We start from the raw sequence: 16,861 nt of genomic DNA, 5'->3' as shown, positions 1-16,861 counted from the left end.
GTAATTGCTGCTTCAGTGTCTGTTAAAGAGATGAGGATTTTAGATAATTACCTTTATGTTTATAAAACCCCAACAAGTTGTTTAAGGGAAGCATCGTTTATTTGAAAATCAGATGCATAAACACGGTTTTAAAAAATACAAAACTTCATGACAAATTTTAAGAAAGTCTAACCACCACGAGATACAAACTGGTCTCTGTCTTTTCTGTGTTGACTAGGATAAACTCCACAAGCTGCCTTGGAGTCGAGATTTCCTACCTATAGGGCACAGATGGGACAACGTTGGCAGATCCACGGACTAATCTCGCCCCCGAAATCATTCCCTTGGAAATTCTGATGGCAAACAGAAGCCCTTTAGAGCAAGCAGTAAATGCTTGTTTCAAAGTGGGGTGGCCAAAGTGGGGGGGGGGGGGGTTTGTGGTCCTTAATGTCCTCTGGAACTCCCCTCTGGTTTGACATATACTGATAGCACAGTTTTCTAGAGGTGATCAAAATGGCTTTTGGAGGTTGGCAGTAGAGCATCACTTTCACAGCTCATATTTCCTTTTCTTGAAGTTGTTGCTGTCTACATGCTAAGAAGGAGAAGCTGACCATCCAGCTTATCTCCGTGTGCATAGCTAAGATGTAGAAAAAGTTAGCAGGGACTGCAGAAGTATTGGCTCAGTTGTAAAATGGCTTCCTTGCAACTTTGTGGTTCCATCAAACCTCCTCCCATATTAATTTTTACATGGACTGAATAACCCACCCTTCCAGAAACATGGTTCATGCAACCCAAGTTTTCATGCTGTTGCTCTAAACAGTTATGGACAGACACCCTTCCTGGAGATGTCACAGTGTTTTATCAGGCACTATATTCTCATGCAGGGTCTGGGTGGAGGGGATGAGTTCTATATGTACTGCAGAAAAGAGATGCTGCCAATGAGTCTCTTCCTGCCCCATTTGAAATGGCATCTTGTACCTCAATAAGCATGTGCCTGGGAGAATTGGGCAATTGCAGCTTTCACTGTGTATTCTCAGATACATGGGTTCTCTTCATGAATTTCAGGAAAGGAACAGTAGGCTGTCAGTGGATATGGAGTGACTTTGAGAATACAGTAACAGCATCTCTGCTGCTACCAACAAATCTAGATTAATTCCAAAAACACAGATTTTCCAGTGATGGAGGTGGAGACATCCTCACTTGAGTTTAATTTTATTTTGGTTATGCTCAGAAGGTCAACTTTGCCTCGGTTGCAATGGGAATCATGCAGCCCTAGCCAGTAGTATAGCTAACAGTGAACCATGCTGGGATCTGAAGTTCATGATTCCCATCCCTGAGCTAGATTGTGCTCTTGATCTCTTTTTTTGAGTGGGGAATGGGAAAAAGGATAAGCGAGTGCAGTATAATCCCTGTATCTGTGGGAGTAGATGTTTCCATACTTGCACAAATGTGATAATGGGGAACCCTATTGAAAGGAATCACTTCTGGTGGAAACGTATCATAGGACCTAGAAATGCTTAGAGACAATACCTCTACGTATCTCTAGGTCCTCCAGCATGACTCTATGTTCAAATGCGGGCAGAATCATACTACAGAATTGCGTCAGAGGACCTAGAAAATGCCTGGGGAGAACATATTTTTTTTGGAGATGGGTAAGTCAATCCGCATGTACCAGTCCTGCATATATGGGGGTCATACAGTATCTGTCCATTTTGCATGGACAGAGAAGATGACGGGGACTATGTGGAGGAGAAATCCCATACAATTCTTTCAAATAATAAATTACACATATGTGAATAAGACACAAAAGAAGTTACACTGAAAATAGACGTGTATAACTAGCACCTGATTGGTAGCAAAATGAGTATTTTTGAATGGTCTTTGTAAAAGTAGACTTGCATGGTGAAACTGAAAAAACCAAATGTAGGTGCATTTAGATCTCAGACTGTAGGCCCCAGCAGCCCTAGCCAGCATTGCTAATGGTGAAGCATACTGGGAATTGCAGTCCAGCATCTGGAGGGCTGCATAGTTGTCCTCTAGTTAAGCAGAGGAGGCAGCCATAGAAGAACTTCAGGGATTCTATACTTTGAGATTTACAGTGAGATATTCTGGCTTTAAAATATGGTCTAATCTTTCCCTTTAAGAAGTTTTATTCAACAGTCATTTCTCCTGATTCAATAGGATTTACCTCTCTGTAGGTTTAAGAGTTCAACCTTGGTCTCAGATCTGAAAAAATCTGTCTAAATGTGGAAATAGTAATCCGTCACCCCTTTTCTATAACAATGCATTGCTGCGACTAGAATCTGCTGATATACACTTTTGTGTTTACCTGATCTCAGGTAGAAAATGTTGCCATTGGTTATGGCATGAAGCCCTTAGAGAAAGACAGGTTATGACATTGTTTGTTTGTGACCCTTGATCACAGTCTTGAAGTAATAATGAACACCAGTATTCCCGTTACTTTTTCAGATATCACATCGCTGTACACTTCCTCGGAGAAGGAGACTCTGCGTTCGCCTGTTTCCGGATGCTCTCTGTCAGAAAACAAGGATACAGATCCATTGGTATTTATGACTTCTTCCATGGTGTCTGTCTTAGACTATGTTAACTCCCAGAATCTGCCTCCTTAGGTGGAAGAGGGACCTAAGTCAGTCCACTACAGATAGAGAGGATCTAGTTAGATCCAAGTGAGCAGCAAGGCTTATCTGAGAGGAGGTCCTCCTTTAGGTATCCTAGGTCCAAAAGCATACTCTGTGGGGTGGGAATCATGTGGCTGTCCATGTGTTGTTGCCCCTATAGCCAATGGTAATGTATGCTAGGTGTTACTGTCCAACAACATCTGAAAGGCCATACAGTACTCATCCCTGATTTAGACCCAAGACATCCTTAAAGGTAATTCTGCAAATAACCTATTGCAGTAAGTAGTCTCTGATGGAACTGGAACTTGGATTTCCAATGTGAAGTCGAAGGCTTTCACAGCTGGCATCCATAGTTTATTGTGGGTTTTTCGGGCTATGCGACCATGTTCTAGAAGAGTTTATTCCTGTGACTGACATCTTCAGATGCTGGCGAAACATCAAGAATAAACTCTTCCAGAACATAGCCACATAGCCTGAAAAACCCACAAAAAATAAAAATAAATAGGAATTTGGATCATTGGCTGTTCCATAGTCAACCGGGCTTAACCATGATTCATTTTATTTGGGTTATAATCACAGAATCATATTAAGTTGATGGAAGTCTAGATGGTTCAACGCAATACGGAGGGTCCATGCTTGCCTTACCTGCCAAGTCGTTCCTCCCAATGCCCACCAGGCCTTCATATAGCCCTTTGACTGGGTTCTCCCCTGCCATGACGATGCCGTGGAGCCAAATAAGCAACATCCTGTGACCATGTTCCTTGTAGCTTTTGGTGCCTGGAATGAAGAACAAAGTATTGTTTTAATTGGTTTTTGTTTGTTCATCACTTCGGGAGACCTTGCTGGGTGGGAGGCGATACAGAGATACTTCAGGTCAGTCAATAATACCTGCCCATTGGTGCTCGATTGCTCTGATGTGCGCCTCGGTGAATTTCCAGTAATGCGCCAGCTTCTTCCACTCACTGGGTTTGAGGTATTTCGTAGCAAGCCTCCACATGACCGAACGAATGTGTTGCGTCTCCAGTCGGTGGTCCTGCTTGAAAGTTAAGTGCTTGGCTACCCAGGAGTCGGAGTCGCTGTTCAGATTATCCTGCAACAAATGGTCAAGGTTTCTTTCAATAATCTTAGCAGCACATCTCATATGCAAGATATCAGCCTATTTTTTATTACTTTATTTTTAAAGAAGCCATTCATAGAATCATAGAATTGTAGTGTTGGAAGAGACCACAAGGACCATCCAGTCCAACCTCATGCCATGCAGGAAATCACAATCAATTCATTATTTTGCAACCCAACTTTAAATCATATTGACTGCAAACTATGCACTAATTTGGTAACTCTGCTACCAAGTGAACAAAGATACTACTGCAGGCTTCAAATATGCACATACTTGAAATTGCAGACGCTTTGTGCAAAATTACAGATGCTGTGTATGTGCGTACACATACAACCACAACTACAGCCCCAAGCTGCACATTCTTAGGGTCCCCATGTACACGTTAGGGTCCGTTCTTGGAGCTATTGCTCTGACAGTCAAACGCATATTCTTTTACTACGATAGCATGTTCACCTACCTTTTCCCATTTGTAAAACCGATCTGCTTTGATAACCATATCCGCCAGGTTGATGTGATTCCCGCGGGCAGCAATATCTAGTGATGTTTTCCCTTGCTGCCATCCAAGGGTGAAGCAGGGGAAGAAAACATGAACAGTAATCATACAAGCAAAAAATTAAAATTAAAAAATCAATTAATCATATTTTAAAGTTAATGTACAGGAATTAAGTGACTTCTTTCATATCTTGAGAACGCATGCCCCATTTGCCACTGATGACAGATACGTACTATTTGTGAGCGGTTCTGTAATCTTGCTCTTGCAAACATTTTGGTTGTTGTTTTGGTTTTAGTATAGGAAAGAGGTTTTCTGGAATCTGCTTGCAAATAATTGCTTGAAGGAGGGAGATGCGAATGTGGTTTAAAGAGAGGATCAGTTTCCCCCCCCCCCTTGAAACTACAACAGTCAAAAGTACAACTGCCTCAGTTTAGTGAGTTCAGGCTTGATCTGTTTAAGGACCCATTTGTTTGCCTTTTTGGCCATCCATGGTATCCTCAGCACTCTTTTTAATAGCTTTCTTCACTGTCCAGCTCTCACATCTGATGGGGAATATGATAGCTTGGACGAATCCTAGCTTTGATATTCAGTTTAATATCTTTGCACTTTAAGATCTTGCTTAGTTCTTTCAGAGCTGCCCTTCCCAATCCTAGTCTTCTGATTTCTTGACTGCAGTCCCAGTCTGATCAATGTTTGATCCAAGGTATGATCAATCTTTATTTCAGTTTCCTCATTGGCTATATCAGCGGTTTCCAACCTGTGCTCCATGGAGCCCTTAGGGCTCCGCGAGTCAAAAAGGCTGGAAACCCCTTGTCTATTTTGATTTCTCGTAGCTCCTCTGTGGACATGATTTTTTATTACTTAATACTCAACAATAAGCCTGCCTTAGCACTTTCTTCTGAATCTTCCTGCTAAAAAATGGATGTTTTAATGTGTTTTATATACGTTGTTAACTGCCTTAGATCCCACTTTGGCAGAAAGGCAGGATAAAAATAAATAAATACAATAAAAAAGAACCAATGAACCAATTGCTCAGTGGTGAGCCAGTATGAGTCTCAATCCACCTGACTTGATGGCTTTATTCTTTCTGGGACTACCAACAGAATTTAGGTCCATGTGGAACTGTTACACTTGTGGAACTCCATTTTATAAGCTATGAACTGAATGCATCCATTGAATAATGGCTTAAAAAGTGTAACCGCATGTTTAAGGGAACCTACACGAATGCATGATGCCAACAGCATTCTGGCCAGGGTTTCTTTTTTAATTAAACGGAGTGCAGAGGTGGGTATAACTAATTTAAAAATTGAATTGCTGTTAGTGGAGGTGACCAGGAAAGACCATTCTCCTCCCTGAAACACAAGGGAAAAAAAGGAGATCTGGGAAGTCTAAGGATGGGACTAAGGGCTGCAAAAATGGCTTTGGAGGTCCCATGGAGTCCCAGGAAACATATTGGAAGGGTACACAAGACAGGGTCTTCTCAATGGCTGCCCCTAGGCTCTGGAGCTCCCTCTTTAAGGAGACTGAAATGGCTTCCTCCTTGCACTCCTGCCTAGCAAGTTTTGTGTAAGAGGATAATTTACCTTGTCTGTTAGTTTTAAATTCACCCCAGCAATCAGGATAAGCTCAGCAATGTCTTGCCTCCCATACTCTGCAGCAATATGGAGAGGACTCTGCTGCCTCTGGGTAAAAAAAGAAAAATAGCAAGTCTTAATCTGGTTCAGGAGCATTTTTGGCTTTACTAAAACCCCATGATCTACCCACTGGACCACCATCCAGCCGCTCAATATTAGCTCCCCACCAACATCAAGTCAAAAGTAAGAAGGAAGGTTGTGTGTGTGTATTTGTGGAAGAATTTATTGCACTAGAACAGCACTTGCATACTCTCCAAGAAGGTTCACTGACTGTGCAACTATTTGTACACCAGCATAGTGCTTCGACACATTTCTGCTCATGCTGTGATATTTATTTCAAGACTTCCCGTACCATTTCTTTAACAATATTATCTCTATCTCTTAGGAGACATCTCTGAGCTGTCTGCATAGTATATGTAAAAAGCAACCAGACGTGGTATTTATTAGATCTTTCGTCAACTGGCAAAATCTTACATTATCAGGGATGTCCAGGTCACATTCGGCATCAATTAGGAGTTTGACAACAGTCAGATGGTTATGTAGCACCGCAATATGCATAGCTGATGCATTTTGCTGTGGAGAGAAGCAGTGACATGAATATTAATGTTCAATTTGGCAGAACTGAAAGAGAAAGCATCCTTTCAGCTGCAGCAAAGGTTGCTTCTTCACCTCAAATCAGGTATGGCCATGGTATGGAAGCATAATTTAGGGGGGAAAGACACAGCCCTCAAGATTATATTTTATTGAGATCTATACAGTCCCCCATCTTTCCCTCTGATAGACTCAGAGTTGGAAGAGACTCCAAGGGCTATCCAGTTCACTTCAATTCTGCCATGCAGGAATACACAATCCAGGCACCCCTTCCAGCCTCTGTTTAAAGACCTCCAAAGAAGGAGACTCCACCAAAACCCAACCTCTGAATTAGAGAGCCAAAGCTTTTGCTGCTGGTCACATTTCCTTTGGAGCAGGACTCCTTCAAAGGAAGCCAAGCCATATCCAAAGAATGAGTATCTGTCCTGTTTATTCAGAAGAGCAAAAATACTCCAGTTGTCATCTGCTTCACATTACTTACATAATTCAATGCATCTGTGTGAATCCCTGCATTGATCAGGATTCTGGCCATGTCTTCGCAGCCATTCAGTGCAGCGTAATGAAGGCAGGTCATTTTTTTCTAGGAGAGAAGGAGGCATTCAGGCAGCCTAGGAGGAGATCATCCAGGGGCCTACAAATGGCCTTAAGGCCTCCTGGCTACCCAATTCTCTTATTTTTGCTTTGTTTTGTGTTGTCAAGTCAACTTTGACTTATGGTGATTCTGTGAAAGAGAGACCTCCAAGAAACCCAGTCATCAACTGCGCTGCTCAGGTCTTGCAAACTCAGGGCAGTAGTGGGTTCCTTATTGCAACAATTCACTTTTAGTGTGATTTTCTGCTTTGCTATGCCTTCCACTTTAGTATTTTTTTCCGATGGGTCACAGTGTCTCATGATATGTTCAAAGTAAGACAGCTTCAATTTAGTCATCTTAATCTTTATATATAATAATCATAACAATCCCTTATTAGCAGCCTTAGATATTTCTTATCACTCTCCCTGACTGCAGACTGAGAAATGAGAAATTTTGGAAGAACAGGGTTTGAACCCTCGCTCAGCCATGGAAACTCACTGGATGCCCTTGGGCAAGTCACACTCTCTCAGCCTCAGAGGAAGGCAAAGACAAACTGCCTCTAAATAAGTCTTGCCAAGAAAAAACATTGATAGGTTTGCGTTAGGGTTACTGCAAGTCGAAAATGACTTGAAGGAACACAGCACTAAACCACTAACCTGAGTCTGGGCATTGATGTCAGACCCGGCTTCTAGAAGTAGCTTTACGCAGTCATGATGTCCTCCTTCAGCAGCCAAATGCAGGGCAGTCAACCCTTCCTGGGAAGAGTGGGGAAAATAAAAATGATTATATTCATGGTGGCAAGAGGAAGACTGACCTGGTTCCATCTGATGGTTACAGATGAAACTCATGCTGCTGTGCTTACTCTTCTCTCCTCTCTCTCCTTGTCCCTCTTTCCTTTTGCATTATCTCTATTAGATTGTGTGCATACAGAAATGGCTCTCTTATCTTTCGATTTATAGAGGACACAAAGAAACATAAAGCTGTGACATCATCATCATCATCATCATCATCATCTGCCCCATGTCTTGTCTAAACTGGGCTGGGGAATCTCTTGTCTTCAGTTGTTGTTGGACTCCCATAAGCCTCATCCAATATACCAATGGCTAGGGATGATAGCAGTCATAGTCTAGCTACCCTTGGTGGAACATAGGCTCTCCATTTCTGTGTTCAAAATGAGCATGAATTTCTATGTGGGGAAACAACCTACCTGATACAAAACAAGGGAAAGAAGACAATGCAGGTGGGATTTGGAAAAACACATGCAAATTGAGACTGAATGATTTTCATTGCCTAGAGCCAGTTCTATGTAGTGGTTTCAGCATTGAAATACAATCTTGGAGTGACATGCCCCCCTTCCAAAGTTTACTTACTATATTCTCCTCATCAAGGTCCATTCCAATTTCTACAAGTTTCCGAAGCACCTGTGCATGACCGTTCTTGGCAGCTAAATGGAGGGCTGTGTTCTTCTCCTGCAAATCAGTGTAGTATCCACCATAAATAAGAGGAAGGGAGACCCAACAGTTAGGAGAGTTGGTGAATTCCTTCTATGGCACAATAAATCAAGGGACAAGCTAGTTAATCCTCCATTGAAAGGTTGGGTCAAATGCACCCCATGAGGTCTGGTGGAAAATACCACCAAATCTTCTGCAATTCTATAAAACCTGTGACTTGTCTACATTGCCTCAATATATTAATTTGCATCTGCTTCAGACACCTATTGACCATTCTTGACCAAACTTCAGCAGCTTCCCAGGTAATAGAGAAACAGAACTACATATTGGTGATAATGGACTCCAGTTCTCAGGTGAAATCTCCAACTTGTTTCATGCAGCAACCCTGGGGATAAGATTAATACTTTCCAAGCCTATGCCTGTAATGCAGTCCAGAAGGATACCAGGGTTGGTGGTACCAAATGGTACCAAGAGCACAGAAGAGGTAACAGTTGTTCTCAATGAGAAGTGATTTGGGAGACAGCCATTGTTTGAGAAGCAGGGTTAAAATGCAGCAATTCAACAAATGCATTCCCATTCCCAACCCTTGGCATACCTTGTCTTTAACGCTACATGTGCAACCAGAGGCAACCAGGAACTCCACCACCTCGAGTTGCCCATTCTCTGCAGCTAAATGAAAGGCAGTTCTGTCCATCTGTAAGGAGAAAAAGGAGGAGGAGGAGGAGGAGGTAGAAAAACAGCATCCTTGCTAGCAGCCCATTGTAAACATAGTTACAAGGCCAGACTATCCTGGGTCTCGAGATTTCACTGGCAAAGCCTAAGACTGAAGGATGATCCCCTTGTGATGTTACAGGACATGGGTGCTCATCATAGCATTAAGGAGGATGTGCTAAGCATCAACCCCAGTTGCATTGAGTTTGGCATGTAAATAAAAAAAGAAAACACTGTCTAATGAAAAATAACCCATCCCTCCCAAATCTCTTCCAACATTTCACAGGTGAAAACTGGGACACGAGTGGCCAAGCAACATCAGAGTGTGATTAAGATGGCAAGCATTTTAAATAGGGAAGAATACACAAGCTGGAAGAGGCTGCAGCAGTTTGCTTTTCCTACGTCTATTAAGTTTCAGATGGGCAAGATTCCCTCTTCTCTTCTCCTCTCCCAGAGTTATTTGAATGCAAACAACTTTTGCACTTTGAGCTCAGTTTGCACCAACCGGAGTAACCTGAGGGCGAAGGGGCAAAATAGGACATTTTAAAACCATATCAAAAAGTGGGATTAATCAGGACTGTCTCTGCCAAATCAGGACGATGCAGAGCTCTCACCCTGCAATTCTTCCTCCTTGCCATGATCATCCACCCTTTTTCTCCAGAAAGAAATAAGCAAAGATTTGCATCTTGAGTCCAAAGCAGAACTTGGAAAAGGGGCTTCTTAGGACTACTGCAACTCTCCAAATCCCCACAGGGAACCAGTGGGATTTTGGGAACTGCTATTCTTTTTTAAAGCCATGTTGTTCCAAGCCTAAGACTAATGCACCTTATCTTTCTTATCCAGCCGCACATCCTCCAGATCTTCCATAATGAACTCCATCACCTTGAGGTGACCTCTTTGGGCCGCGCAATGCAGCAGGTTGTGTCCATTCTGGAAAAGGAAGGACAGGAATCAGTGCCCAAGATATGGACCAAGGAACTCTTGGCTCATTTTTTATCAGTTTAATCTTCCACTTATTGCCTTTCAGAGTCACCTTTCAAACTCAGAGGATGGGAACGAGGGCCATTTATTAAAAAACGGGATCATGGCAGTAGGCCGTAACCCCTCATTTGTCAAAGTGTTTTGTCTCCTCGACAGCAACAACTATGGCATCGAAAGCTCCGTTTTCAAAAAGCCACCAAGATACTGAAGTTTAGGTAAGACACAAAGATGTTTCAATGTAAGAAGTTAAAAAGCCAGATCATTAATCATTTGGGAAAGCTCTACAATCATTTGTCATAAGCTTTAAACAATGTTTAAAAGAGAGAGGGGAGAATAGCAAACATGTTGAAGATGGGAATTCCAGAAATCCAGGCGCCAGGCAAGGGGTGCAACCTGAAAATTTAGAAACTCCGGTGTAATGTAGGGTGAATGTAGCTGCTTTTTTTCCTTGTAAGCATTATGAACTTTGCCATCGGTAATCATCAAGTTGTATTTGAGTGCAGAAACCCCTCCTGGAGGAAATCCCTTCCCTCCATGCTTATCTTTTACAACCACCATGTAATATCTTGTTCCTTTCAAGTTATTCATTACAAAAAAGAAACCCACGCAGAGGTGCATTCTCTGTGGTCGAAGGCTTTATGCAAATAATGCAAGGCTCACCCCTTAAACAAACACTGCCAGCCCCACAGAGGAAGATGTCATGCTTTCTGGTCTATAAATCCCCCGCGCCACTAAAGCGACGTTCACAGACATTTCCGCATGCCTTAGATGCATTTCCTAGCTGTCTCAGTCCAGGCCAAACAAGTCCAACAACAAACAAGGTTTGGTTTTATGTGTCTGTAAAGGAGGAGATAACCTCTATTAAACGGATAGTCACCGGAGAAATTTATCCATTTTGGGTGCCATCAGCTTTGGAGAGCTAAACCACTCTGACTTTGGGCTGATGTAAAAAAGACGCAGGTTTGCAGCCTATTATTTAAAAGATATATGTGCCTCTGTGTGTGCATTATTAGCTAGTAACTTTGACTGAAATTCAGCATGGGACTTACGTCTTCCTAAGTAGATTTACATTTGCAAGAAACAGAACTAAGCAGTTTTTGAATGTCTGTATTCACTTAAGGGCTTCCGTGATATTACAATATACAGATGCCTGCTGCATAATAGTAGCCAGAGGAGTAACTTATGAGCCAGGACCCTGATGTGCAATGGCACCAATACACATCAGGAGACTCACAATGTGCTTCTGGACACCAGCAAAGAAGCGCTGGACTACAACAGAAGTACCCAATGTGTCATTGTGTTGAAGGCAATGTTGCCCAACTGAAACAAAGCAGAAAATATGTAACTGAATGCATAAACAAATGTGCACATCTGCAATACCATGCGTATTGCAAAATGCACATTCATACGCATCTGTGTGCATCCTGCAATATGCATCCATGCACAAGCTTGTGTGCATGTGGAAATGGCCGCACCTTGTTTGCACAGCTGATTTTGGCACCGGCGTTGACCAGGATCTGAAGGATGCGCAGGTGGCCGAACCAAGCAGACAAGAGGAGGGCATTCATCCCAAACTGGGTAGCCAGAGAGAGACAGAAGAAAGGTCATCTTGATTCTGGAATAAAATGGCAATTAGTGCGCAGGCTTGTTGCCCAGTTTGCAATGGAGAAAGCAGTGGGGACATTTTCTAGGGCAAGGGCAGGCAACTGCACAGGCAACAGGGGACATTCCCATCCCTTTGCCCACCATACAGGCCACACTGACATGTTTTGGTGATGCATGACTTCCAGTCACCAATCTGGCTAAGTTTCAGATGATTTTTTTTTCTATTTAGATTTTTTTAAAAGTAAGTTTGGGATCTCTCTACGTATTGATTTTACCGACTACTGCAACTATATCTTTGACTTCTTACATTATCCTCATCATTGACGGAGGCGTCATGGTCCAAAAGGAGACGCACGGCCTGTTCGTTCCCTGCTCCCGCGGCCCAATGGAGAGCAGTCCTGTCTATCTGGAAAGGAAGGGAGACATTAAGCAAAAGAGAGAGAAGTGAGAGCAGGCCTTGAGGTACCTTTAGAGTATTTAGAGACTGGATGAGAAATGAAGTCCAGGCCCTGCTAGACGGATAGTTACTCCTGCAATCCCTGCAAATGCACACAGTGAGTACCTACATTATTCTTGGCTCTGATGTCCACCCCTCGCTTGACCAGCTCTTCCATGCGCATGGTGTCATTTCGTTTGGCCGCATCGTGGAACTCTTTCTCCGAAAGGAGCACTGGGAGGAAGAACATGGTGCATTAATGAACTTAACAGGTCAGGGGTGCTAAAAGAGAGACAGAAATGAAATCCTTAACTAGGACTAGGGGACCTGGGACCCTCTGCAATTGCTTTTTGGACCCTCCTGTTGGCCAGGGATGATGGAAACCATAGTCCTTGGGTGGGCACCAGGTTGGGGGAGCCAGGCATCATAGCAAATCGTACTTAATTCATCCATTAATACCTTTAGAAAGCAAGGCTTCTCAGCAAAAGGGCAGTTTACATATCTCCCAATGTGACTCATGGCCAGTGTTTATAGACTGCATTATAGCATAGACAGGATAAACAGTACTTTCCCCAAAAGTAACCACAGCGATAGGGCAGAGATCAGCGTGGATTTACACAGCAGGGATTGGAAAGGGTTTATATAGCAGGACAGGCTTCGCTCCTTACTTCCGTGATACTATTTTTAATGCTTTCTTTAGAATAAATAAAAAAGAAGAGCTGCGGGCAATTCCTTCTATTGAATTTTGCCTGAAAGAAATTGATTTGAGCACTGAGCCAGGACTTTCAGAGACCAGGGTTCGAATCCTGGCTTGGCCACGGAAACCCACCGGGTGACATGGGGCAAGTCACACACTCTCAGCCTCAAAGGAAGGCCAGGAACAAATCCCTCTGAACAAACCTTGCCAAGAAAACCCCCAGGATAGGTTTGTGAGCTGTTTTGGCATAATGGTTGGAGCAAGCTTGGACTAGAACTCTAGACAGCGAGATTCGAATCCTGGCTTGGCCATATGAAATAATAATAATAATTATTATTGTTATTATATTAATAAAAATAATATTTTCTTTTCTTACATCCCGCCTTTCTCCCAATATAGGGGCTCAAGTCGGCTTACAACAATACAAGTGAAACATAAATACATTTATATAAATAATAGCAATACAATTGGAGTATAAAACAATACAATTTGAAAACATTAACCTCCCTCTGAAAGAAACCTTGCCAAAAAGACCCCCAGGAGAGGGACCCCCCATACGTCTTGAAGGCACACAACACACAACAGCAATGCCTCCTATTCCTGACGCCCCTCCTCCTCCCTCCAGCAGCCCTCTAAGACCCCTCTTCCTTGCCTGACACGTGTCTCCCCACTCACACGTATCCTCCTCGGAGGCCAGGTCGTCCTCCATCGCCTTGTGTGGCCCACTACCGGAGCATCTCTGCTGCTTTGCTGCAGTGAGGGGCCCAGGAGGGTCTCTGCTGGGGAGACTCTGCTGCTTGGCAGCTGGGGTCAGGATTCGAACTCAAGTCCCGGGAGGGCAAGATGCTGGACAGCGACTGGGCTGCGGCTGAGAACAAGGCAGCGATGAGGAGCCTTACTCCTCCTCCTCCTCCATCCTCCTCCTTTGGATGCTATTGCTCCTGCTGCTGCTGCTGCCTTGCTTTCCTTTCTCCTCCTCTTTCTCCAAGCTGGGCTTGTGGGAAATGGGCTAAAAATAGTCCTGGAAACCTGGATCTGAGATTTCAGATCCTTCTCCCTCTCTCTGCTTCAAGTCAGGAGCCACTGCTTCCTCATAGGGTAACCCCCCTCTGTGTCCTCTTTTATGGGGGGCACTGATTCATTTTCTTGGGGGGGGGTGCCATAGAAAGATGCCCAGGGTGAGGTTTGGAGAGTGGCTCTAGTCTAGGATGGCTCCCTGTGCCCTCTCCAAAACCAGACATGTATGCACACAACACTACAGACTCCTAAAGGTGGAAGGGGACCCCCAAAGGGTATCCAGTCCAACCCCATTTCTGCCATGCAGGAGGACACAAGCAAGCAATGGTTGGAAGGTTAATCAATACATTGGGAAATCCTATCATAGTTTCATAGAATCCTAGAGTTAGAAGGGATCCCCAAAGGCCATCTAGTCCAACCAACCCTCTTCTGTCATGCAGGAATATGCAGTCTATCAAAGACTGGAAGGTTAGTCAATAGATTGGGAAATGCATTTGTAGATTCATAGAGGTGGAAGAGACCCCAAGGGCCATTCCAGCCCCTTTCTGCCTATCAGTGGGAATCCACTCCAGATTAAAAGCTAATACTGTTCAAAGCCAAGTAGTGGAGAGGGTCTTAAACTCTTTAAAAAAAACTTTGAATGTATATACATTCCAAAAAACAAACCTTGATTTTGCTATCTTATCTAAGGGGCACCATTTCACTATGCCATTGTATTTAATGGGACTTGAGTACCCATGGATTTTGGTATCCATGGGGGTCCTGGAACCAAACTCCGGTGGATATCAAGGGCCCACTGCACAAACTACATAACATATAGTCCATAATTCATAATACACATTTTTGTGTGATGCCTTTCCCTTTTCCCATGAACGGCCACAGAGAGGGTTAACACTAAATTAACAATCATTCTCAGAGATATGGAATATATCATTAATTACATTTTTTTACCTCTTCGTTTAAGCTGATTTGGGCTGGCTTGCTGTAGACAAATCTGTAGCCTTCCCCCTCTCCTTCTGTTAAAATTCAAATTGCAAGCGCCTTGGAAACAAATTCACAACCCTCCATCTCCTTCCAAAGCTATTGCCATGCAGTTAAAACCATAAATGCAGTTGGCTATATGATAACTTTGCCTGGGTTAGGTCTGGGATCCATTTACTAGGCACAGTTATTTAAGTATATGACATTCACATCTGGAAGGAAGGAAGGAAGGAAGAAAGGAAGGAAGGAAGGAAAGAAGGGGTTTTTTGCCTATAATTTCATGTGTCGAAAAAGTGAGTCTGGCCCATAGACTCATCACTTATATATATTCATGCCAAATTAACCTTATGAGAATTGAAATCTGGCCAGAGCCATTGTGGATTAAATGTGGGATCTATCTATACCTAGAGCAGCTAATAGGATGAGCTGGAGAATTGTCATTGCCGCAACTCAAATATTATTAAATATTTAAACTGAAAAAACCAGCGCTCAATGGAGATAATTGCAATTAGAGTGTTTCTGGATGTCTATTTGCGCTCTATCGGCTTTGAATGATCTGACTCCTTTTGTGCCAGAGAGGACTTAATTGGCTCTTTGGAGGAATCAGAATTTGCAATGATTCTTTATAATTGTTGGATGAAACGTGGCAAGCGAAGACGCCCCACACAATGCAGTCAACAGGAAACCGCTTTAGCCAAACGTGGCAAAATGGCACCCATTGCTAGTCATGGCGGCCATTTGGGGGAGGATTTGGGACCAATTTGGGGTTGTGGGTGAGTGGGGCCTGGTTGGAGCCCTTGCAATGGAGTTAGTTGACAAATTTCCCCACGTCTGTTTTGACCTACCTCCCTGATCATAGGCCAGCAAGTTGCATCTGCACTTCCAAGTGAATGCAATCTGACACCACTTCAACTACCATGACTCAATGCTATGGAATTCTGGGATTTGTAGTTTTGTGAGATATTTGGCCTTCGGTGCCAGGGAACTCTGGTGCCACAACAAATCTCAGGTTTCCATAAGACGGAGCCATGATAGTCAAAGCAGTGCCAAACTGCATTCATTCTGCAGTGTGGACTCTGCAGTCCAACGCCGTTTGCGAGATCACACCTTTTCTGCCTTCCTTTAGTTAGAAAGTTATATGACCAAGACAACTTGAGCGGCCATAAAATGTTAAATAAAAAGATGAAGGTTGAATTATACTCCAATATAGCGAAGGTAGATTAACTCTGTCTAGACAGCAAAGATTCAGCAGAGCACTAGCATTAAAGATCTGAAAAGGGACAGTCATAGATCTCTTCTTCAAAATGATGGCTTGGGAAGGTGTGAAGCATGCTCCCCCAAAGCTAAAGTGCTTCCTATGCATCTAGGGAATATTCTTGGCTTCATATTGGTTTATCTGCCTCTAAATTTCCCCTCTTGCTACATTTTAATGTTGTTTTTAATATGATTCTGGGGAAGTTGCATTTAATTAGTTTTATTGCAGGTTTGACACTCACTTCTCTGGGAAGCAGAAGAGGAGGAGGAGGAATGGATAGGAAGAAAGAATAGCGGATGGAGCAGAAATGGACAAACTGACTTAACATCCTTCAAAGGAACGCTAATAGGCAATTGATCAGGGATAGGGAAAAATTCAGGTTTACTTACTGCAAAGATTTGATACATGAACTGCTTCTGGATTTGTAGATTAAAGCTTTGATTATTGGCTATGGATGGGCAGAAGAAGTATATAGTAGTTACGTTTTTCTAAAAAGGTTTGAAAGGGGGAAAATTGTACAATTTGCTTATAAATTCTCCTTTTATGTTTCTTCCTGAGAAAGGTTTACTCAAAACATGATGATTTAAGCTGACATCTCATTGTTTGGGAAGCTTTTAGCCATTTGTTGTAGCAGTTTGTTGGTGTATTTCTGTGTGTGTGTGTGTGTGTGTGTGTGTGTGTGTGTGTGCGCCCGTGTTTATTT

The 16,861-nt window shown here is 43.0% G+C and overlaps 1 protein-coding gene across 4 annotated transcripts; it reads right to left on the bottom strand.

The window, feature by feature from the left end:
- Positions 1 to 127: 127 nt before the first annotated feature.
- ANKDD1A (ankyrin repeat and death domain containing 1A) lies at positions 128 to 13,809 on the bottom strand. Of its 4 annotated transcripts, XM_089539212.1 has the most exons (15): positions 13,581 to 13,809; positions 12,339 to 12,442; positions 12,080 to 12,178; positions 11,643 to 11,741; positions 10,012 to 10,116; positions 9,071 to 9,169; positions 8,395 to 8,493; positions 7,681 to 7,779; positions 6,935 to 7,033; positions 6,337 to 6,435; positions 5,812 to 5,910; positions 4,193 to 4,288; positions 3,507 to 3,708; positions 3,264 to 3,395; positions 128 to 2,513 (listed from the first exon to the last, which is right to left on the bottom strand). In XM_089539212.1, exons 1-15 carry the CDS (start codon positions 13,612 to 13,614, stop codon positions 2,452 to 2,454), a joined length of 1,527 nt encoding a protein of 508 aa, XP_089395338.1. In that variant the 5' UTR covers positions 13,615 to 13,809; the 3' UTR covers positions 128 to 2,451. The 4 variants fall into 4 exon arrangements, with proteins under 4 accessions (XP_089395338.1, XP_089395339.1, XP_089395340.1 ...); XM_089539213.1 differs by lacking the exon at positions 5,812 to 5,910; XM_089539214.1 differs by lacking the exon at positions 6,935 to 7,033.
- Positions 13,810 to 16,861: the final 3,052 nt, after the last annotated feature.

Source organism: Sceloporus occidentalis, unplaced genomic scaffold, assembly GCF_023333645.1.
Source record: "Sceloporus occidentalis isolate IW3139 unplaced genomic scaffold, rSceOcc1.0.p SCAF_9, whole genome shotgun sequence".
Lineage (NCBI taxonomy): Eukaryota > Metazoa > Chordata > Lepidosauria > Squamata > Phrynosomatidae > Sceloporus > Sceloporus occidentalis.
This window is presented reverse-complemented; position numbering and strand designations above follow the sequence as displayed.

Excerpts from the sequence above, each read along its gene's own strand:
- ANKDD1A (XM_089539212.1), bottom strand. The coding sequence starts at position 13,614 with ATGGAGGACGACCTGGCCTCCGAGGAGGATACGT. Across the intron at positions 3,709-4,192 it reads GGTTTTACAAATGGGAAAAG|GATAATCTGAACAGCGACTC; the intron begins GTAGGTGAACAT and ends CATTTGTTGCAG. Across the intron at positions 2,514-3,263 it reads TGGGAGGAACGACTTGGCAG|AGAGCATCCGGAAACAGGCG; the intron begins GTAAGGCAAGCA and ends GTTTTCTGACAG.